Source organism: Barbatula barbatula, assembly GCF_947034865.1.
Source record: "Barbatula barbatula genome assembly, chromosome: 5".
Lineage (NCBI taxonomy): Eukaryota > Metazoa > Chordata > Actinopteri > Cypriniformes > Nemacheilidae > Barbatula > Barbatula barbatula.
This window is the reverse complement of record NC_136769.1, coordinates 8808013-8833508: the sequence shown is the minus strand read 5'-3', so window position 1 is coordinate 8833508 and position 25496 is coordinate 8808013. Positions and strand designations below refer to the sequence as shown.

At 39.4% G+C, this 25496-nt stretch overlaps 1 protein-coding gene across 3 annotated transcripts in view; it reads right to left on the bottom strand.

Annotated features, from left to right (window-relative positions):
• Positions 1–4080: 4080 nt before the first annotated feature.
• Positions 4081–25496, bottom strand: part of spop (speckle type BTB/POZ protein) — a 60556-nt gene continuing 39140 nt past the window's right edge. For all 3 annotated transcript variants that reach the window (XM_079457626.1, XM_079457627.1, XM_079457628.1), the window contains 6 exons: positions 24288–24415; positions 16776–16953; positions 13124–13179; positions 8490–8612; positions 7624–7766; positions 4081–5359 (listed from right to left, as the gene is read on the bottom strand). In XM_079457626.1, the coding sequence (XP_079313752.1) occupies positions 5215–5359; positions 7624–7766; positions 8490–8612; positions 13124–13179; positions 16776–16953; positions 24288–24415 (773 nt within the window). In that variant the 3' untranslated portion in view covers positions 4081–5214. The remainder of the gene's footprint in view (positions 5360–7623; positions 7767–8489; positions 8613–13123; positions 13180–16775; positions 16954–24287; positions 24416–25496) is intronic.

Below are 25496 nucleotides of genomic sequence, written 5' to 3'. Positions count from 1 at the left end.
TCTCTCTCTCTCTCATAAAAAAACAACTGTTGTGTGGCTCTACATGCAAAATAAATAGAGTATCAACAAGTAGCATTAAAGTACCTATCCTTTAAATGGAAGCACTAATAAAATGCAAACACAAAACTAACAAGCTAAATGAGAAAATAAAGATTTGTGTTTTTGTGCGCTTGAAAAAGAACCCCCCACCTCCCTCAAGGATGACATGACAAGGTTTTAGAAAAACCATTATCCACTTTCTATCAGCTATCTTGCTGCACACAAAAGCTGTGAAGAGGTCAAAATCTTCTCACACATCTAGACTTTGACAATAGTCATTCACTGCTGACAGACAGCCGTGCTAGCCAGAAGCCACGAGACTAACAGCGCCAGTAGATAATGATACACCGTCGCATTTATTCAGCCCCAATGACTGCCCGCTGCAGTCTATACGTCCGCTTAAGAACCATGCACACCGAGCGAGATAAACAACCACTGCTCTATCCACATCCCTCCCCATACATCTCTGTCTCTTCCTCTTTCCAGAGCTGTCTCATCTACCGGCTTCCCTCTCTTGCTTTGCGTCAGTTTTTATCAGTTTATCGCTTACCCTTTCCCTTAAATATCCATCCATCTTTTTTTCTATCAGAAGGCTGCGGTGTCCTCCATTCATCATATGAGCGCGACTGTCTGAAAGCATCTATCTGCAGCCTGTGGCTGGACAAGTGACAAATCAAATGGTCATGTAAGATATTACAAATTCTAAATTTTGCATTTACGAAACAGGAAATGCATGTGGGCCTGTACGATGTGGAAATATAGATGCATACACAAACAAGTTATTTGTTCAGTCATTAACACGGCATGTGCTTAATTCACAGACTTATTACTAAATCCAATTATTGTTCATTTATTTCCAACCATGCATTTGTAACCAATACTCTGCTTGACAGGTATTATAGCTGATTCAATTATGAACTAAATAAATGAGACAAAACCTTGTTTGAAAAGAACATTTGATGTGGCACATTGATTGCATTTTCTTATAAAAGAAATGATGACAGATGCACTTATATTAAATTCTGCAAAAATAAGATGACAGTTTACTTCAAGAGGCTTTTGTCCCAGGTCAGGGATCATCTTAACCCAACCGTGGGACAAGACGACCCCTGGCATGATTTTTAATTTGGTGCTGAAACAGCTTGAGTAAAATGTTTCCGTTCATTTTGCCTGCTAAGAAATTGGCAGTTGCCTCATGCGGTACAAGATAAACTCATTTGTAGGCCTTAGTTACAATTTATCTGTAAATCCGTAAATAAACGAGTTATTATAAATGTTTTATTTTGAAAGATAATTGTGTTGTTTTTTCTATAATTTTAATACTATAAGTTGTTGTTGCCATATAAGTTTAACTTATATTTTATTTCAGTTTTAGTTATTGATTTTCAGTTAAATACTGTAGTGAAATTTTAGAGCTGTCCAGCAATTAATCGCAACCAGAATTAAAGTTTGTTTTTACATAATAAATTGTCTGTGTATGGTGTACATTCATTTTTATATTTAACATATATATGTGTACATATTTAGGAAATATGTACACTTATTTATTTATATTCATAACATTTATATATCATTTTTATGTCTATTCATTTGTATATTTTCTTAAATATATGCATGTACATCTATGTTTTAATAAATACCCAGCTAATATGCCCAGTACACAGACATATATTATATAAACAAACTTTTTTCTGAATGCGATTAATCGTTTGAAAGCCTTAGGTTTTTCACAACAAAAATTTGTGCTGAACGATTAATCATATCGCGATGTAAGGCTATACGATTACATGACGGCAAAATGTTGCGATTATATTAAAGAAACAAGTGCATTCGTGGAAGTGACAAGACATCCATTCTAAGAGATATATGTCCAAAAAAACGAGTCGTCTTGTGTGTCGGTGGCGCGTGTGCTTGGTCACGTGACTTGCGGAGCGCAGTGTTAAGGAGGAAGAAATGGAAGCTGAGCAGACCGAAGATGTTACTGTTATTTAATTTGATAACATTTAATTTGAATTTGAAAACTTTGTGCAATTCTAGTTCTTGTTGCTAGTTTGAACTGTATATCTCAGTTGAGAAATACAAATTTCAGCATTTTCAGTTATCTGTGTGTGCATTTTCCTTTATATCAACCAAGTTGACTCATAATATCCAGTTTATCGTAATCGCACATCGCAATTTTTACCTCAATAATCGCAATGTGACATTTTCCTCAAATCGTGCAGCCCTAACAAATATATGGAAATACTGTAAATGTTTATAAACGTTTTCCCAACAGGCCCAATTTTAGGCAGGTATTATATTTAATTTCAATTAACAGAAGTGTTTTAAAAGTTTTAGTTAACTAAAATAACCTTGATGGGCAGCAATAGGAACGCTTCACCCGATCTTTCCCCTATATGTATATAGCCCTTTCAGCAGAAACAGAGCTAATTGTGTACTTTCATTTTCACAACAGAATAAGCCACTCGTCTTGCATCCTTCAACCTATTTAGTCTCTGCCCGTCTCTACAGCAAGTGCACAACAAAATCCATCCATCTCCCGCAGAACAAGAGGCACAGAGAGCCGCACATCCCGCTCGCAGCGTTGACCTGCTGCACCCTTCCATTCAATAAAAGAGACAGCGTGATTGAGGGAGAGACAGAGAGCTGGTGATTGGCCATTTGTGCTCCCGTATCTATCGATCTCACAGTGCAACCGCATGAATCGCACGCTTGATTGTAAATTGGACACGTGCTGATACAGGTAAATAATGTGAGTATGGAGCCACGAGCCTGTGGAAAGCAAGAAACGATCCTGTGGCGTCTCTGCAAAACGCTTTGTCGCCAAATGGGTTCAGAAACCTTGAACTACATCCTCACAATACCAGAACTGAACCCATCAATACACAAACAAATGCTTCATTCCACGTGCTCAAGGACGGCATGCGCATCCGCCAGCGTGCAGATTTGATGAGCTTACCTGTGCACATGATGGCACACACATCTTTATGAGCTCGCTCATTCACTGCCATACGAACAGAAAAATAGTAGAATTAAAACAATTGCAAAAAATTAAGTAAACATCTCGCGCACAAACTCCATTGGGCATGCGTATCTTATATTCATAAGTGCTTTTTTTCAGATTCCTGTTAAAAAGAGCAGAGAGAGTATTATAATTTCAAAAGGCTATGAGAAGAAAAAACTCACTTAGAAACATCTCAGGATGTACTCGGAAGGAGAAACAAAAAAATGTAACACAATACACCAGCTCGTACCTTCTTTTCACACCTAATCCACAGGATTGCTTTTCAGGCCTGTTATAAAACAGGCTGCAGGGAAATCATAGACATCTCACGCGTTAAATGTAAATCATGACACCCATCATTAAAATGAATAACGGGAGCTAAAAAGGTCAAGCGTACAATTTAATGTTTTAAGGTAATTTGGGTGTCATTATCCAAAACAGGGTTAACAGAATGAAGTACTAATAGAATATGAGTCACGAAAAGAAAATTGTGATGCAGGTAATATTAAATGCAAAGGTTTTATAGTGCAGATTGCTACTGTCATTCCTCTATAAAAAAGTTGTGAAAACTGTTTCAATGAGATTCAATAAAAATACAATTCAATGTTCTTGGTGAAAAATATGCTGTGGTTATTTTTAACTAGATCAGTGTTGTATTTTTGCTCTTGCATTAAACATGTTGAATATACTTACAATCACTGTTTGGCCCTGTGATGGCAAGATGCTGCCTGCTATAAATAGCACGAATTGAATAAACAAATTATTCAGGTGCTGAAAAATATACGTTTTCAGTCATATATTGTGCCCTGTAATTTGTGTTACCCTTTAAACCTTGTTTAAATTTCTCCCCGCATGTATCCATCAACCATCTCGTTGTCTCTGACAGTCCTCAGTTTTTTCAGTTCCTCATCTGTGAGTTTTTGTGAACATCTGGCATTGTGTGCGATTTGCTTCATTCTACATAACAAAAACTAAATTAACTCCAAGGACAGTGAAAATTCCTTGAATTTGATTTTACGAGAATAAAAAGTCTCCTGTATGCTATCTGATGGACAGGCTTTTATTTAAAAAATGAACAACCCTTATTCTGTTTTAGCAAGAGCTACTGATTTGCGTAATCAATGATTGAGACCAAATATAAAGAAATTGAATCAGCAGAAATTATGTTGCGTCTGTATAAGAACAAAAATAATAAACACAGCCAAGTTAGTTTTTTTTTTTGCATTTTGTTTTTCATACAGAACGCCTGAATTCAAATACACAAGTGCTACAAGGAGGAGAAAATCTCAAATAAACGTCACAAGAAAATAAAATATTTAAAAAAGATCTGTGAGCATTTCCACATTTTTACACTCCTTGCTGGATTTGTGTCCACTTTTTTGACCTGTAAAAGCCAACTAAACTTCATGTCCACTCAAAAGCCAGGATAGCTCCAGGGTCATGGGTCAAAGTTCATTATGGTGGCAAGCGCTCCATTCAGTTTTCTCAAGAATTCTGGAAAACGCTGTCGTCACGCAGGACTCGTAAAGTCACACTGGAATCTACTAAATGCTGATGTCATTGAGGACACATGCTAATCAAAAAAAGTTATTTTGCAACAGTTTTTCCTCTATTCCCGTCACCTGTCGGTAAAAATCTCTCCGTCTGTGAATCTTGAGGGGAACGTCTATCGGCTGATAACCTTTGAAGAAAGACGGATAAAGCAGATACGAAAAACCAGTTCACACAGTGAGGGAGGACAGCACACGGTAGCGCCAGTGAGTGGACTTAAAATTTCGCTTTTCACTATCCAGCTCGTATGTCCAAACAAAGGCTTCTGTCCTGTTTCTCAACCTCGATTTGGCCACCCATTCTCATGACATCCGGTCCATTCAACACCCAAAGAAACAATCCATTTCTCTCCTAAAAAGACAGCCGGGTTGCGCCGTTGGAAAGGGTTCACCCAGCTACACCATCCACACTTCCCCAAGCCATCAATGGGGCGGCAATATGGGGGTCTCTGTTGCTCTAGAGGGGGTCTGTCTAGATAACATGAAGGGGGCAGATCAACAGCTGGTTTAGGCATCTAAAGGGTCGGAGCTTGGGGGGTGTAAATCTTAAATAGCACCCCCTTGTAGACAGTTGTGTGAGTGCATGTATACGTGTGTGTAGGGTAACAGCAGGGGACGGCACTATGACTGTTTGAGACGTTTGCGAGGGGGGCCCAGGAAAGGGCACTGGGCGGAGGCCAGCGAGCGGTATGCCTCGGCGACCAGGTGAGGATGAGACGCCACCATGGATTTCCATCCTGAGGTCTCCATCACGTCTGAGGCATGGCTGAGAGGAAGGAGAGAGAGAGACATTGAGACATCGTTTCAGTGCCTTTTTTGTAGCGACGAATTGTTGCTTTATAGCAAATAAATAAATAATTTCATCATTTTATTCATCTGTCACCTTGTGAATAAAATATAACCAGATAGAAAGAGTAGACAGACAGAAAGTTAAAATAATGACACAACATGCAAAAAAGTTCAATTAATGAACAACTTTGAGGTAGTTCCTTTAAAATGACTTGAAAACTAAATTATCGTCACACTGAAATGGTTTCAAAACACACACCCAAGCAATATAAATATGGTCACTAGACAAAAGTGAAACCTACAAAAATTATTCAAAAGAAAACAACAACATTGGACATCTGAGCCAAAAGCACCTACGATCTACGAAGATCCCACCCCTTTTTGCTGAGCTCAGCACCCCGAGGGCTCCCGCACTGCACTATCACGCACACCCAAAACTGGCCTTTAACGACATTTACCCAGAGTGTGTTTGTGTGCGAGAGACACTGACCTCTCTCTAACCCCGCTATGCTGTTGCCCCTAAACACTTGGCATTAATTGCAGCACTTGTCCCCAACATCTACAGGAGCCTTGCGGGCAAACGCCTGTACCACTTTCCCCAGTGCTAAAGGTCACTGTACGGTCACAATGTACCCAGAACACAACAGCTTACAAACAAAGACTTAAATTACATTTTAAGTAAACGAAGTAAAAAATTTAATCAAGAATTACATCTGACCAAACACAAAAAATGCCAACGTTCAAACAGGTAATGAAACCTACATCAAACAAATATTTAGTGTCTTTTGAAAAATGGCTACAGGTCTGACCGTTAACTGCTAGTCCACATCTCTGACCACAATTGATTAAGATTCTCTTCTAAACCCAGTCACAAAGTGCAACTTAAAACGGCAAAGTCACATTTTTTTCTAAACTGTTGGGATTCTCCTGCTGCCTCGGTGGGAAAACTGCACTGCTCTGACACTAAACTTCTATGTGAGGCAATAAACCATTTGAGAGGAGAAGGATGCGCTCAAAAACCAATAACATAAGCAGCAACAATGAATGCAGGAAAAGAAGGGCACAGAGGACGAAGGGTTTTGAGGGAGGCTGTCTGTTGTTGTGTGTGTTTATTTTTTCTGTGTCACCCTTGTTATTGATCCCCCTCTGTCTCTGCTGTTGTTGTGGCGGTGGGTGTTTTGTTAAGAGATGCAGTGAGAGTGAGAGAGAGAGAGTGAGAGAGAGAGAGAGAGAGAGAGAGAGAGAGTGATGAAATGAGATGGCCACAGTCCAGTTTCACGTCGGCCAAGTTACTGCCATCCACGAAATGAACTCAAAATTATACCGTCCAATAAAGCCGATGCGAAACTGAGACTGAACAAGCTAGTAAAAATCAACAAAAGAAAGAGTGAAAGATGAGAAAGTTCATGAAGATAAAATAGTATGGTGCAAACCCTCAAAAAGGATTTGCTAGCTATAATAAGAAGTCAAGTGGGTGGGGCCTAAGCGACGTAGAGCAGTGGTTGGCAGGGCTCAATCATAAAGATAATGGGGTCTCTGCAAAACAAAATGGGGCGTTTCTCAATTACTGGGCAGGATTTTTCAATCTCTTTAATTTATTGGCAAAAATCAAGTGGCGGATTCCTAATTCCTTGCTCTCATTGGTTGAAAAACACCTATACCGTTAATTGAAAAATGGGCTCACAGCCTTTTTCAATGGACAGTTGAAAATCATTTATCCCGGTATGGAAACAACTATATTTGATAAATTTCCCTTCCGTGTTCTGCAAAGACCCGTACTTCATCATAAGTAGGCTGAGCCAGTGTAGCACTGTCACTAAATCCCATACTCAATGGTCATGTACGCTTGATTTTACATCTTGCAAACATAAACATTAGTTTTTTATGTAATACACTGAATCCCATTTTTCTGCAAGTTAGCATCATCTAGCTGGGAAACAGATGAGCTTCAGTCAAAACTGTTCAAATTGAGCTGACAACAGTGATCAACAAATCAGTAATGTTTGCACCATATGCCACTGCTTTCAAGCTAAAATATTTGACTTGTAGAGGCATTATATCCAATATCCAAAGATGATTTTCCTTTTATGACAAACTCGACGTTTAACGTAAATTATAATAAAATCACAAAATATTGTTTTGGCCAGAGAAATCTACTATCATCAAAACTCATCCAGGAAAAACCTGATTGGTCTGATGGCTTTAATCCCTTATAGGAAGGTTAAACGGAATATAACTCACTAATTGATAAAGTCGACGGCCTGCGTCTTGAGCTGGTCAGCACTGTGTAGGTCGGCCAAGATTAGAATCTCTGCAGCGTTTTCCACTGACAAACTGGTGCACAGAGCGTCCTCACACATCACCTTCAGCCGCTCCAGAGCATACTAGAAAAAGAGAGATAAACACTTACAAATTTTGTCAAATGTCAATGTTGTCTTAACGCGGGACTGCTGTATTTCCTATCTACTAAAGAAAACACATTTTACACATTTACACTTTCTGGAATTTGCTGGTGTCTGCCAAGAAAATTAATCTGAACTTATGTTCTTCAAAACCCTGAGATCTGTTGTAATTTTGAGATTCAATTTACATATTTTAATGGCTTTCCAGACCTTCTGAGGAGAATGATATGCTTTTAAGCACAAATTTAGATAAAAATGGTATTTGCTCGCAACCATTTAAAAGTTTAGGGTCAATTTCTCACATACGAACAGTTTTTCCACAAAACAAAATTTAAAGGTCCAGTGTATGAAATTCAGCAGCATCTAGTGGTGAAGTTGCAAATTGCAACCAACGGTTCACTCCACCTCTCTCTTTAGAAGCACAACGGTGGCTTACACAGAACTAAAATGTCGTCATGTTTCGAAGCAGATAACACATTTTCGAAATGCCTTCTGTAGAGCAGTTTCCATGTGCATGTAGATAGAAATAGCTCATTCAAAGGATTTAAGTCAAGTCAAGTCAGCTTAATTAAATATTCATTGTTACAAAGCAGCTGTACAAGAAAACATTGACTTTCAGCTATTCAAACACAAGCCTTCAGATCAAAAGAAACATCTCACTAAAGTCACCCCAAACCTTTGAGCAGTATGTTTTAAAAGACTCACTTTGTCGGCAGCAGCAAGCAGGTCGTCGGCCATCTTGTCCAGGTTGGGTGCTTTGCCAGTGTAGATGAAGAACATCATCTCTTTGAAGACCTCAGCTTCCACATCGTTTATCTCCACTCGGTTCTACGCCAGAAATGACAGCAAAACTGGGTAAATATTACATTTTCTAAGAACATCAGATCACAAACATCTCCAGCTTTTACAGAACATTCTCAAACGTGTCTTCTAAAGCAGTGCCTCAAACACTGCACGCATTATGGGCTGATTTTGTATCTCAGAGCCCCTGTCTGCTTACGTTTGTAGTATTATATCAAGGTTGTCTCCAAAGACTAATTTGTTCAAAATTTCTACATTAGACAACAAGCAGTGGGGGAAAACTAAATCACAGAGCTGTCTATAGAGCAAACACACATCATGATGAGCCATTAGTTGACATCGGGCCCTTTTCTACTTTTGATGCCCTACACAGCTACTTCAGTCACTGTTTTCCACATTCCACTGAAACAAAATAATTTGATATACACACTTTTTATTATATTTTTCATTGGCTCTTTACTTCTAGCTACTGAAATACAGTCTAAGCCACAAGCTACACTGAGTTTAAGAGCAAATGTAATTGTCCTGCTGCAGTTCGACTAAGTTTTGAAATGATTGTATAGCACTTGTTCTGGAATCTGTCCTTTCCACTCTGAAGACCCTCGGGTCTCCCCTGAGCACCCCACAGCCAACCCACGAAACCACTGACCTCAAACCGCATGAGTCAGGGCGCACACGCAAAGGGCAGAGTGATGCTAAAAACTAAATTAAAACGCAGCCCAGAAAGCCCCTTCTGTTACCGTCTGATCAATGTTCCGGAATGACTGTTGCGAATTCCCTTCTGCCCGAGGCTGCCAAAGCACCAGCTATTTGTCGCAGTGGTAACAATGGCTTTTCTGTCCCAGTCCGTCCATCACGGCTAAACCAATTAATGCAGCAACAGCGATGAACTCCACCCCACCCACAGCCATAGACACACAAGGTCAAAGCAAGGGTCACTTAAAACCAAACAACTATATATCAAAGCCTATTACAGAAAGTAAGTCTGCACCTTAAGGGTACGTCGACAAGAACATACACATTTGAGGCTGCTTTCTCGCCTGGCTAAATTGCTTTGTTTTCAACGAAGGCAGGGCGCTGGTGTCTGCCCACATTTCGTACAGCAAATAAAGCCCAAAACCTGATGGTTGGTGTCATAATGATCTGATGTAAAATGTCTGAATTTAGCATTTTGGCAGTTGCATTAAAAGCAGCTTGTAGTATCATAGATGTTATGTGTTTAACTTTTGATGCAAGAAACGTTTCAAATAGGGCTGTCAAACGATTTATCACAATTAATCGCATCCAAAATAAAAAGTTTGTGTTACCATAATATATGTCTGTGTACTGTGCATATGAATTTTGTATTTATAAACACATACAACTACAACTACAACTACAACAACATGCACATTATTTAAGAAAAATACAAAAAATCTTCATATATAATTTCAATTATTGGTCAACATAAAAACATACACATAGATGTATATACATTTAGGACATATTTAGATGTATTTATTTGAGTTTATAAATACAAAATGAATATGCACAGTACACAGACATATTATGTCAACACAAGCTTTTATTTTGGAGGTGATTCAATCGTGATCACCGTTTCACAACTCTATTTCTAAAGAGTCAAACTTGTAAGAGTAAAACTATTAAATGTAGCATTTGTTTGCATGTGGGCAGAACACAAGTACCAGCACCGTTTCAAAAGGTCTTTTCTGTCTTACAACCAAAATCCAACATGGCACTTGTTTTCTGTGCGTCATTGCTGCAGATCAAGAGATGGGAGGAACACGACTGACTAAACACCACCAAACTCTGACATCAGGTCAACACCACAAACTAAAGTCACTAAACACATGATGCCACTGAAGTATCCATGAATGTTCCCCCAGCAGGTTTTCTTTTAGATACATCAAATTTGTTTTTCTCCTCTCCACTCTATTCCATTTAGATTTCCCTACTGAAACCTCAAAACATCAATATTCTATAGACACACAGCCAAGTCAGTGAGCCAAAGCCAGCATTCAAACCCAGACACACGCATCTCAATACTGAACTGACACACATGCGCCGACATTCCCTCGCATGTGTTCATACGCAAACCGAAGCCCCAGATCCCATCATTTATCAATTAACCACACAACAGACAAACACACAATCCTACTGTAACACTAATGTCTGTCTCAACACAGCAGAGGAGAAACGAACAACAGGAAATCTCCCTGCTCCACAAACCCCCAACGCAAGCACATCCTGTCCCAAAAAACTGTGCATGATGAAACTCTGGGAAAGACAGGAGAGAGGAAAACTGCATCAGCAGACGCTGAAATGCAGGAATGTCATAGATGGAGAGAGGCAAATCAGGTCATGTGTCAGTGGAATATGCTAAATAAAAAAATGTTTATCGGTTGAAAACACCAATTTTCTGTGTTTAAGTGCTATAATCGGGTCCCCGGTGCATCTAGCAACCCAGAAAACGTGAAAAACAACAACCCAGTAAGTTTGTTTTGGTGTGCCTTTCCCTGCAAGCATGTGAGAAATCGAGCCGTTCAGATTTCGCTCCTGTTGTGACGTAAAAACAGGATCTTATTATAATGTAAGCGCACCTTAATCTAGACAATTCCAGCGGTGTATGTGAGGCCATGTTTGTGGACAACATGCAATGTAGTCGCTGCACAGAGTCCCAACCTCGGAAGAGACAGGAGTCTGTTTGCACGAATCACTTCAAGCAGGAGTGCTTTATCAACCTTGGACAGTACAAGCAGGATTGGCTTCATAGTTGTTCCTCAAGAGGGATCGAGACTAACTGAACGAGACAAAGCTGACAATTTAAGTAGTATTTATCAACAGTCCGAATTGACGCAAATGTACTGTATATAGGAGGATAACGTTAGCATATGATAGCCAAGGGACCGAAGTCAGTCAAAGGCTAAACAGAACTGTCACAGGCTAAATAGCACATCCATAGCCAGTGTTAAATTTACTCTATATTAATATGGTATTTGGCAAATGGGCACCTGAAGTGTAGCTGTATGTAAGTTAATACATCATGTGCGTTAATATGTTTAGCTGCGGCAAGCTGTTTGTTTTGCTAATGAACAGGTCCGAACACTGCGCTGTAACTGATTATCATTTAAAGAGACATGCACCAATACGGGTTGCTTTGAGCATAGCTATTTTTGACAATGCAAAAAGGGGTTTTGTCTACACAGCCATTGAGTGTTATGAAGCTAAATACGTTCCAGACATTTCATGAAGACCCTAATAAATCATACCAACTTGTTGAAAGTGCTCGCCCGTTGAGTCCTTTAACACACCGTGTCACGTCTCGCTGTTTTATTCATGTCTTGTACTAGTTTTACTAGTGTTTTGACACGGGCATTGGTCACAATGCAGTGGATCAATGTCAGTTCTGAAATGATGGACTGATCGGATGAACCCGGGTGTATCTTGAGTGTGTACATTAGCAACGTTGCCTTCTGCTCAATTACGCCGCACTTCCACTAACTTTAGCTGTCATAAACTGTCATGCATGACAAGTGAGATTACGACAGAAGGTAATGGCGAAACTACTTGATTCCAATGACAACTGTTTGATGCTACAAAATAATTTTAGGATCCATATTTAAAAAACGAATTGTTATGGATCAGAATTTTTTATCCTAGATCAGCCGCGTTAAAAACCATAGTAAAATCATTGCACATCTCATTGGGCACACCAAGGTTATGAGTTCAATGCCCAGTAAACGCATGTACTTACAATATGAATACCTTAACTGTCACTATGGATAAAGCCAATGTAAATGTAATTTAATATAACTTTACCAACACTTTCTAAAGTTAATCATTAATAATTTATCGTTTTATCACTACCCTGTCCCAACAATGTTTCACTTACAGGTGATATTTCACAGGTATTGATGCTAATTCAATTCAAGGTTTCAAAGCCTGCAAATGCCTTTTGTTAGACATTCATCAGGTTTGATGCTAAGAAAGTATTTTCTACAGTGTTAGCAGATAATGCCAGCTCTGTGTGTGCGTATTTAACTGTTAAAAAACACATCTGTTCTTAGTCTTAATATAAATTCGCACTGTGCGCAATCATTTTCACAGACGATCTTTAACGCTATGAACTATGATGATCTATGAACTTCACTTCTTTATTCTATGTCAAGTTTAATATGACTATCATATTCAGAAGCCACGTGAGACAAAAAACAGCAAATAGTCATTTAAAAACGGATATTGAAATGGAGCAAAATGAGAAACACTGTAGAGCTGAGCCTTTCCAAAAATGTGGAGATAATAAACGGCTGGGATGAAAATTGGGCCTCTGATAGGTGGAATGAATTTGAACCCTACCAAGGGATCACTAATAAACTTCAACACTGCAGAACTGTGATATTATGAGATGAAGTATCGGGCAGTGCACAAAAACATACACAAAGGGACACTGTGATTTGGAGTGTGAATGGATACATGTTTTGTCACTGCTTTTGAAGTTCGATTAGAGAGAGAGAGAGAGAGAGAGAAATCTAACTCACCTTTTTACTCTCCTCCATTTCGTGTTCAAACATAGCACTGAAAACTGGGGAGCGTGCTGAAAAAGAGACACACAAAACAGTGACTGTAGAATATTTTTAGTGGCCTTGGTTTCAAAAGTACTGTTGTGCTTCTATTTTGTTTCTAAGCATGTAAAAAAGATTCTAATCTCTGACCAACACGTGGCCCATTTTAAATGATTTAAAACTGGCAAATAAAAGATTTATAGAAAATATTAAATAAAAGATTTAAATTATTAAAATGAACCACATTGAGAATGACAATCATGAATAAAAAAACATTATAATATAAAAGTATGTTTTAAAGTTCACGATTTCAAGTAGCCAATAAAGGCAATAACACATGATTGCATACAAGGAAAACAGAGGAATACAATCCATACCCATTATAAACAGAAAACAAGCAAATCTTCATTTTGGTTCTGCAGATCAAAAAAAGCAACTGGGGTTTAAATTTTACGAAGTTGTCTTTTTTGATTGAACTATTCCTTTAAATCTGTAGGTTTATTCAAGATGCTAACATCACAAAGATCCCGCTTTCTCTGTTTGGAAATGTCAAGCGTTGCAATGCAGCCACCTTATCCGCCGCCCTGTCACTCAAGGATTATAGCGCAAGCACTCTAGTTGCTGTTAACTTTAGCTGGGACCTGAAAGGAATCATGAATAATTAGTCCAGTAATTTCTTTCAGTAATTATTCTGCAACTGTACAAGGTTTCAGCTAGTGAACCCAGACAAAAATGTCCCCTCCGACCTTTCTCTCTCTGATAAGCCTGGATATGAGGTCAAAGCTGTCTGCACAACTTTAACTTGTTCAAAAGACCGTCTGAAGTCAGGATCTCTCTCTCTCTCTCTCTCAGTACATTCACAGCTCAGACACCAGCCAATCAGCTCCGTCTTCACTGCCATTAATGAGCACTACCAGGTACGGATAGATAGTGAGGAAACCCACCAGGGACGTGCACAGGAATTTTGAGGGGCAGTTGCTCTGACCTGAAAAAGGGCAACCCCCCCCAAAAAAAACTCACAGGCTGAAGGACTGAGAATAACAGGATCTTTATTCATATATATATATAAAGAAGTTAAACACTGAAATACAGCACTCAATCACCGTAACTAGTACTAATAATAACACAGAAAAACATAACTCCCTGAAATATCTCTCCTGAATCTGCCTCTCTTCAGTGGGCATCTTGGCTTCAAACAATACCCAAAATAGTGAAAGGATTTAGGCATTTAACCATTTAGAATAAAATAATTAATGTGATGCATTGCTTCCATCATTAATTCTTCTTGCTCAAACGAAATGTAAGAAACTAACTATTAGCAGACACGTAGTCATGTTTCTCTTAGTATAGTGGCAGGATCATGACAGAACCTCATGTTTAATGTGGAGAGAGGCCATTATTGTTCTTATGGCCTTCCATACTCTCTCTCCGGTCTCGTCTTTGTTCCCATCCTCTCGTTACTCTCGTTATTGATTAATGCCCTTCACCTGTTCCCCTCTTGATTTGCTCCCTTATTTAATGCCCTTGTGTCTTCTGTCTTGTGCTGGTTCATTGAGGTTGTGTGGTGAGTTCTTGTCAGTCTAGTTTAGTCACGTGTAGTTAATGTTTAAAGTTTATTTTAGTCTTGTTTAATTATAGTTAGTCTTATTCATGTCATGTTATTGTATCCATGTTTTGTTATGTTACCCCCTCGTGGATGTTTGTTTTATTTATTAAATATGTTAACCCCTTGTTACCCGCTGTCTGCACCTGGGTCCTCTGTCGGTGTGAGAACCATGACAGTAGCTTAGTTTGCCTAATGCCTACCTACCAAAAAAAATAGTAGCCTAGGCTGCTTTCTGTCTTATTATTTAGGCTAAACGTTGCAAACTCAGCCTGGATTTTTGAAGATTAATTCATTTCATAAAACTTGATGATGATCGTTCGTTTGTTATACATCACAAACTCACCTTTTCTGACAACGTTATGGTGGCTATTTCCATAACACAAAAAAGGAGGACACTTTGCAGCATTAAGTGAGGCATGAATAATAGCATAGGACTCTGGTGTACTCGCAACTACAATACAATTTTGTGCATCATATCAATGGTCTCATGATACAGTGATTCTGAAACAGTCTACTCGTTTTTTTTAATTGTCTGGCAATGAATATTTGACCTAAGTTTAAGGGAAGATGTTCCTGCAGCTCGTCGGTTACTTTTTGTTTTTCTGTGCTGGCATGTCGCATGTTTTTTATATAAAGTTTTGCCCTCTTTTGTCCATTCCGGACTAAATGATGTCTGACGTTTCAGCAAGTTACCGTTATGATGTGACGAAGCCAGCATGTGGACTCCACTTCCACGTCGTGGAGGCTTGTTTACGTTATTAACCAATGATATATCAGATATTTATTTGATACCTTTTTCAGCCAATCATTTGTTTGACCAGAGATCTTACGGCGTCAGATGCTATGCTGCTGCGTCCCAATAAATGTTCTAAAGCGGGTTTTGTTTAGGCCGATACAGCACAACTCCAAAAACGAGTACAAATGAGTGTCTGGTTTGAGGCTGCCCCGGACGCCGGACAGGGGGCTTAAAATCCTGACTGTCCGGACGAAATCCAGAAGTATGGCCAACCTAGACAACGTTGAGTCGTATCACCCGATAACCGCAACAATCTCCTTCGAGGGCCGCTCATGCAGGCTCAGCTCAGGTGCCGGTCGCGTGCAGCGCTGCACCCACGTAAACAGAGTTTGCCCTTCCCCTTCTGACTTTTACTTTTGTTGCCTGAATACGGAAGTGAATGAGGCTTTTCGCGTTTTTTTTATCTTTCGCGTTTTTTTTATTCTGCATCCATTGTATAATTTATTTATTTTCCACCTCGGAAGGGCAACGTGAGTCGAGAAGGGCATATGGGCAGTTGCCCGGGCAACCTGAGCAACCCCCCTGTGCACGTCCCTGAAACCCACCTCTGCGTTCAATAGCTGGAAGCATTGGGCCACTTCCATCAATTGGGACTTTTATCAATTGATGGCAAGGTGATTTGAAATGTATATACGAACCAAGTAACAGTAGTGAACAATTCTTCATCATATTCACTAAACACCATAGACTGTATAAAATATGGACGTAGTGTCCGTGACGTCACCCGTAGGATTCTGAGGAGCTGTTTTGAAGCTTGATGTGTGCGGAGCCGGCCATCTTAGCAACGTGTCACTCCCAGATAATAAAAAATGAGAGGCGGGATGTGGTTGGAGTGGAGGCGCGTGGTTGCTGAAACCACTTGTCGCTCAAGTGGCCACGCACCTAATTTGCTGAATTTTAAGGCTCAATGTAAGTAGAAAGAAAAAAGGACCACCCTCCTCACAGTTGATATGAAAGGTAGATTAGCTATATAGACCAAAAAAACATGTTTTTTTGCTGCTGTAAAGTTGCCCATTTTAACATGGGGCTCAAAGAGATTCTGCTCTCTTTTAGAGCCGAGTCTCTAGCGGCCAGTTGTTGAATTGCAGTTTAAGTCACTTCCGTGTTGGCTTCACGAGAGAGATCGGAAGGTTATCGCTTTCTTCAGACAGAGTCTCCATTCAGTTTCACTAAATGAAAAAATAATTTTACACCCTAGTGTGTAATGTGCCTGTCCTGCAAGTTACCTGCCAGTATGGCTTTGTGCGCCTGGAACTCCTGCCCAGCAACACACAGTGAGCAGTCTGTGAATCTGGAATGTTCCCACAACCCGCCCAGTTCATCCGCCAGCCGGCAGTCAGGAACCTTCACCATGTTCATGGTGTTCTGACCTGAGATGTTCACGGAGTCCTGCACGACGCTCACCTAAACACACAAAAGCAGAGAGCAAAAATCAATCGGTGCTGCCAAACTATAAAAGTGGAAGTGCATATAGGTTTATGTAGGCATGTGTGTGCTTAATGGTACACATATATATTTCTGAGTGAATCTGACTGTAAAGCAAGTTATCGATATAGCAGCAGTGCTGGATGTTAATGCATCATCATGCAAATGCAGAATCCTGAACAAATCTCTTGTTCGAATCCTATTCAGCGGATTTCTTCTTCGTCACACTGATTAAAGCCTTTTTCTGCGTATTATTTGATGTTCAACCACCATCAGTCAACCACCACTTCGATGACACCAGATGTATGATTATCTTAAGTTTTTAAATATTTTTTTAAGTCACACATTCAAGGACATCCATATGTTAGCCAATATGGAAGATCCCGATTACAGTGGCTCAGGGGGGACACTTCACGACTGTTCAACAAGGGCAGCAGTCTAGTTATCTCTTAATTTACACAAATTGCCTCAATTTGTTACTGGTCTCTGTGTGTAAGGCAGCGTGCGTGTGCGAGAGTTTGCGCGTGTGCCGGGCCACCATGCTGACTTTGCCACCTGTTCCCGCAGACATAAGCACGTTCATTTATCTCACTCCAGGAGTCTCATAAACAGACACACAAATGCCACAGGTTCTCATATGAAGCTAATTGCAGTGTAAGGATGCAGGATTTCTTTAATAAGCTCAACTCCCAACATAAAAACCGAGACTGTGTTTTAAGACTTATTAAGCTACCAACCTTAAAAGCATTTTTTCGGCATTAGAAAAACACTGTCTGCTGTTTCCTCCTTAACCATGAAACCACGTTTTTTTTCTGCATAGAGACATTACAGCTTGTCAATTAGCGCTAGCCCAGACTACTCCGGAAGAGATGTTTGAGGTAGAAACAGGAAACATAAAAGTGAGATGACACATGAGAAGAGTGAAATGGAATGGGAATGAGATGAATGGTTAGAGATGGAAGAGCGAGCGAGTATGACACGAGGTAGAGGGTAAAAGAGCATCACAAACAGGAAATTAAATGTCAAGGGCCCTTGTATGTTCTTAATGGAGGTGTAGACTTTCCCCTGAAGGAAAACAGGGCAGCGACGACGAGACGAGAAAGAGACGGAAGAGCAAGATGACAGGCAGGCTGAACACCTAAACAATGGATTTATGAATAACGTATTTTCGAAACTCGCTCTTTAGAGTAGTTAGTCCGTTTGGGGCTACTGTATTAACAACATGTTTAATTCCATGTAAGGTGACCCAGGCTGTATGTAGATAGAAATAGCTCATTCCAATGTACTCGAAACATAATGCTTCATTATGTAAGGTTTTTATACACCGCTGAAGACATAATTATGTACATTATATCACATTTCTGTCACACGTTGGACCTTTAAGTTGTTACATTAACATTTTGGTGATAAATTTGTGTTCGAATTTCACGCCATTGGTTAGGCCTATGTTGCTTATGGCCAGCCCACCCAGCAACAACACAAAGTCTTGCAAACATAAATCCTTAAGACATGACCAAAAATGGCTCACGAATCACTTGGATTTAGAGTGGATAGTCACAGTTTCCTACAACAAAGTTATGATACCTTAGCACATAGAATCCTACAAAAACACATTTTCCCGTCTGTACATCTTCCTTGCATTTCCATTAATGTAAGTCCGGAGACCTTAATGAGAGAAGTCACTATTACCATGGAAACAGGAATCGGGGAAATGGAGCGACTGCACGCTTTTTACTGACCCAGGTTCAGTAAAATATACTAAATCCTAAATCCTTTATACTAAATCCTTCACGTAATTGAATCTGCTGTGATTGGACCTTTCACAATGATGTCTGCTTTGAATTAATGGTTTAAAATGTTACTCATGCTGAATCATACGTCATGGGCCGTATAAGGCGCAGAACTCTCCACCATATACATTTTCCAATGACTATAGGGAAAATGAAATAAATACTTCTGGAACCAAGACTGCTGACAAAGTAGTTGGTCATTAGATTGCTGTGTCAAACCGTATGTTTACAAACCCGAGACTTTGCCGTCAGCCACGGAAACAGGATGGATCACTACTTTCAAGTCAAAGCACTTTAATGAGCAGTGCGAGACGACTACCGAGAAGGCTTGTGACGTCTAGACTCAAGTGAGTGAACGGTTTACTGCACGTGCAAATCTAAACACGGATACTAATGGGGGGGCAGTGTGCGAATCCGTATTCCTGACACCCATGTCTACACTGGACGCGACTGGCGCAACACATCCAGTGTGGACAATTTATTCATTAGGGAGACGCTATCCAAAGCGAAATACTATACATCACACAAATTATAATGGATACTAATGCGTTTCCAAAGTCTTTGTCGCGTCTGGTGTAGACGCGGTGTGAATTTTATAAATGAACACGCACACACACAAAGTCACTCATTACATGTATGTGGTAAAACGGAACAAGTAAAAAAGAAAAAAAAAACACTTCCGAGATAATTACAACATCTAAAAATATACACTAGAGGACAGCGGCGATCCGACTGCTGCCGCGGCATCATACTCATGCTAATGAGCTCTGCCAGGTCATAATGATTTCATTGATTAATCAAAGCGAGCAGTGAGCAATTTACACACACTTTAATTAGAGAATAACCACATTACACCTTCTCACTTCAACTCTTAATAACAAACATGCCTCCACTACATACCACTGAAAAAGGATGATGTACTGATTCTCATTATCATTGCAAAAGATGATTTGGCTGGGCTTTACAAGCCATAAATCATATGCCATATTGAGTTCGATTCAGCTTTTCACATTTTTGCATTGTAGCAAAGCAGCATTACAGAAAATGCATTGTTAAATAAACAATAAAGATACAGAAATGTGAAAAAATGTAATGTGCATTTTGCTTAAATTGAACCAGGATTGTAATCTGATAGACATAGTCCCATTGCTATTAAAGGGACGGTTCACCCGAAAATAATAACTCATCATTTATTAACCGCAATATTGTTCAAAACCTCTACAGTGTGACATTTTCTTCCGTTGAACACAAGTCATTGAGAAATTACGGATTTGGGTTATGAAACTAAAAAAGGGCCCATGTTGTTTGGTTACCAAGATTCTTCCAAATATCTTTTGTGTTCCACTGAAGAACAAAATGAAAATGTACCAATATATTTATATTTACCAATAATTCAAATTATACTTAAACATTTATTATTTTGTTATTATTCTTAAATATATTCATGTATGTTTATAAATACAAACTTAATATGCATAGTACACAGACATATACAGTATTATGTAAACACAAACCTTTATTCTGGTTGTGATATATCACGATTAACCGTTTAACAGCTCGGTAATTCATGCATAAAGAGTTGCTGTTGAAAAACTCCTTTACTTAATTTGTATCTTCTTGGTTACGTTTTTGTGCTTTGTTCCGTTGCTTGTCATTTGGTTATGTTCTTCATTTCGTTACTGTTTATTTGTCATGAATAATTGAAAATCTTGAAGCAATGTATACTTCATTAACAAACACCTGGAGGCTCCGTGCCATTGTCTGATAGCATTCACATTCATATTTCACACTTGAAATAACGGAGTGCATTAAATGGCAAACTGACTTCTGTTGTGACACTAAAATCGGTACTGAGAATCATTCAATTTGACTGATATTGACTCCTTGTTAAGTGTGGTATCATGGCTGACGGATTAGAATTTTAATAACCATACAAACATGGAATAGTTGCCATATACCTCAATGCTATACCTCACATGGTACCTCATTCATTGATCTAAAATGTAGTAAAATAGACACATAAATCTCTCCATTAATTACTATCAATCTAATAAGCAAACATACATTTTCTCAATCACCCATTTCAGTTGCTGTGGTAGCCCCACCCATTGTGAAAGTGTCATCAGCTGTTGGCAATTTAATGCTTGTTCCAAACTAAAGGTACCATTATGTATCTTTCACCGTTTCATTTATGCATGTGTCGACTCAACGTGTTTGTTTGTTTGTTTGTTTGTTTGTTTACGGGGGCTCTGAGATGGAACAAGCATGAAATATTGAAAATAAGTCAATTAACATATCAAATTGAATGAGCTCATTAACTTACACTGCATTTCATTATACAGTATACCACCTCATTGAGTTGAACCAACAGAACTGCAATAAATGAACAAACACTCCTGCACCAGTGCATGTGTGCACAGCTAATGCTGGTGTGAAGGAGGTGCTCAACCAAATGACTTCCACTGCAACCTATTCAAGAAAACAAATGCACGAAAACCAATAACTGTGCGTGCTAATATCAGCATGTGACCAATTACACTTGATGCAGTCCCAAGAACATTTTCTGAGAGACCCATACCGAGGTGACAAGAGAGAACGACATATGACAGATTGAACTGCAATAGGAAAACTTGCAAGAAAATTAAATACATAGAAGCACCAGCCAAAAATGACTGAAGGGCAGAGTTTATCTTTTTGTTATGATTACATCTTGTTATTTTTAAAGCTATTTATAAAGAAATATCTACAGTATGATTTGGCAATACTACAAGTGTCATGCCAATAAGGCTGAATTTGAAATAAATTGAATCAAGAGAGAGAAAGAGAGAGAGTGGGAGAGAGAGAGAGAGAGAGAGAGAGAGAAGAACAGGCAGAGTGGTATTTGTGAGCAGCTGCATGTTTGTTTGTGTGTGTGTGTGTGTAGTCAGACAACACATTCGCTTTTACACGCATCATTTCCACTCAAGCTGTTTAAGTCTGGCTCTGGCCACAAACTTCCATCACCTTCGCTTTTTCTCCTTCACCTGTTCTTATTCCTCCCTATCCCCCTTTAGAGAGCACCGCCTGCCTCATGTCTCGCCAAACTGTTTGAAATCTTGTGTGTGTGTGCAGTGAAACACAGACCGATCGCTCTGACACCAGCAGACGGAAACGGAAATGGATTTCAGCGATACAGACTTGATGTAAAGGTGAACCTTATTACATGTTAGTACAGAACTGTGTTTCCCAGAAGGCCAGAAGACCTGTGGAGTGAATGCATGCATTGAAATAAGTAGAAGTACAATAGTAAAGGACCCAAGAAAAGAGCTTAATGAGAACAGTTGCATTGTGAAACAAGAAGTATGGGCAGATTAAAGAGCTTGCGTCTCTTCTGAAAACTGCCATTAGGCTTATGTGGTGGCAGGTGGTATTAGATTGACATTCTTCAGTCATTTTCCTAAAAGTTTCCCTAATTCCTTCCAATTTAGTACTAAACAGACACGCAGAAAGTGTCACAGATAATAAACCGACTAAAAGGCACAAAACCCTTAATGTGATTTAATTCGGTCTTAATCTTTCATTAGGGCATTGCACAACTTCAACACAGCTAGCTCTCATTTCCTCTCCCTCCATCCCAGCATCATCTCCGCAGAGGCCTCCATGTTCTGAGGGTGAGAAGGAACAAAGCAGATGCTGCAGGTACCAAACTTTTCCTCCTCTTAACAAACTACCATCCAAACTTGTGTGTGTGAATCAGCAGCAGATGTTGCAGCAGGAGTGGATCTCGGAAATATCAGTGTGGCATATGGCTACACTGAGTGAAAGATGGCTGCTGTCAGGTGGAGGGGGAAAAAGTGTAGAGCTCATTTATTTACTATGAGCAATCTACCTGCCGGAGGACGGAGGTGGAGTGAGAGAACGAATGAGAGCAAAAACCGGTGAAGAGGGGCCGGAGAGAGAGAGAGAGAGGTATGTACATAAATATAGAGTGAAGTGGAGCTTAGAATGAAAGACATCTTAATAAATTGTTAGCTGATGCCGATGTATTTTTAAATCCCATTTTTGTTCATCTTGAAAGTGGAAAAGAGACATCAGAATTAAATAAGAACCCCTTTTCCTTTCTCAATTTCTCCATCTCACTGGCCACAATGACACCAAGTACTCTAATGGGACACCTCTTCTCATTAAAAACAGAGAGATTGCAAGAAAGAGAGAGCAGACTCTAAGGGTACCACTATCCCTCTAATGCCAACAAACAGCACATTTTTATATCCGAAAAATTTTGGTTGAGACTAAACAAAAATTAACTTGGAACTGAAAAAAGACACTGTTAAAGCTGTCTAAGTAGATGTTGAGTAAAGAAGAAAAACACATGCGTACACCCAACAATGTATTTTAAACAGACAGGATTTCACAACAGTATTAAGGATATAGACATTATTATTCTACAGGAGACATGGCGCAGGGAAGCCATCACCACCCACTGTCCTTCCAATTACAGAGAAATTATTTTCCTATCGCAAGAGCTCAGAACGGTCCTGAAAGGTAGAGACTCGGGGTTGAAAAATCAGATCCACAAAAAGCTTTAACCCTGCAGCGAATGAACTGAGGGAAATAGCCCGCAGAGCCTACAATCTCAAAAAACACTAACATCCTATAGATAGCCTCTTTAGTCTAGAGCCTTAATGATTCCAAGACCACAGCAATAAAGTCAAAATGATTCCAAGACCCCAGCAATAAAGTCAAACTAATTTCTGAAAGAATGTGCAAATACATATATGGAAAGCCGTCTGCCGTGTAGCCATTTGACCAATACGAATAAGATACTGTGCTTTTGAGAGAGAGAGAACACTCTGGCCCAGATCTAAGGAGCAGCACCTGAAAAAGTAACCACATAACACCTCAAATAAAAAAACAGACAGAATGGAATTGTGGGAGGAAAATGTGAGTTAAGAATGGTGCAAGAAGGAAGAAAGCAAGAGGCGATGCAAAAGCTCTCTTTCCTTAATGAGATATAGGAAAAGAGAAGAGAGGAGGAGAGGAAGGAAGAGGACAGAGTCTGTCTGTTTTGATGTTAGACCATGGATCCAAAACTAACTACTAGGAGAAACCCAACAAAGTTTGGAGAAACAGTTAAACAACTATCTAAGGCTAGTTCACACTGACCCAAACAATGGCAATGAACAACACTAATAATAGTTTTGTTTAGGGCCCTACCCTTCATTTTACTACTTCTCTTACTCCTGTAATTCCAAAGTTTGTGTGAAATGTGGTTCGATACATCCATTAAACATAAAAAACTAACGGCAGCTGGCGCGCCAGAAATAAACCGTAAAGTAGCATTTGTTCCCAGTAAAGTTACATGCTTTCCCATTTGTTTTCTTTGTCTGTCATTTAAAATTTTCTGACAATATAAAAAAAACTGTAAAATTTCGTAACAATTCTGTAAAATGATCGGGGTTTTTTACAGTGTGACAATAAAAATCCATCTCCAATATATATCCTATAGGAAGCACAATGTAAGATTGCTCATGCATGACTTACCTCACAAAACAGTGTCAATTTGTCATCAGGTAACAGCCCATTGGCCTCATCTAGGAGGAAGTCCCGCCTTATGAACTTCTTGAAACCCCAGTCCTTTCCCTGTACAAAGCGGTACGCCCGCTGGCTCTCTGCGCAACAAAAAAGAAAACCCAAGCATATCGGCATGTTTTCTCGACATTACAATACAAAATTCCATTAGGTGCATACAGAGTGCCCTTGTTCTGGGTCTCTGTAATGAGATGACCTGTCAAGAAATTTTCTGGGAAAAAGCTTCACGGCGATGGAGAACACCCGCTAATTTATTTTGAGTATTAGAGCGAGGCAGAAAAAATAATTATGCAAGACATATCGCACACATCTCAGAGACTAATCTGAATCCAAATACTCTTTAAGAGGCTTTTCTGCCTCTCCTGTGGGTTCAGTAATCTTGCTCACCATTAATTTCTGCCTTATACTTTGATTATTCTGTGGTTTTCCCACTTTTTCTGTTTCTCTGAAAGCTCCTTGACAGATGTGCACAAACAAACAAACAAAACCACTACAAAGCACTACGGTGGCTGACACAGAACTAAGATGTTGTCCCATTTTTTGCTTCTTTGCCGAAGGAGATAACATATTTACGAAAACTCCTCTGTAGAGCAGTTTGTCCGTTTAGGGCTACTGTACATACAAACGTGACGAATTCCATTGAAGGTGACCTACAGAGTATGTAGAGAAAATTAACTCATGCTAAGGTTAGGTAATAAAAACATAATACGTTATGTATGTATGATTAAGATATAGTTATGTTTTGTATTTCAATAGATCCTCCCTAAGAAATTACACAATGGACCTTTAAAAAGTTTTAAATCACTTTTGTATATGTTTTGCAGACCAGCAGGATCAAGTATCAGTCTCTCTGCGCGCACACACACACACACACACCGTTCTTCTTGTAATCATAGAAGCCATCTACAGGGCATGTCCAACAACATCAGGCACTTACAGTGTACACTAAATACTAGACTGTATAAAATATGGGCGTAGAGTCTGTGACGTCACCCGTAGGTTTCTGAGGAGCTGTTTTTAAGCATCTTAAAAACGTTGTCATCTTAGAAACGCGCTACTCACGGATAATCGAAAATGGGCAGAGGCGGGACATGGTATGAGCCGAGGCGCCTGGTTGGCTGAAACCACTTGTCACCCAAGTGGCCACACACCTAATTTACT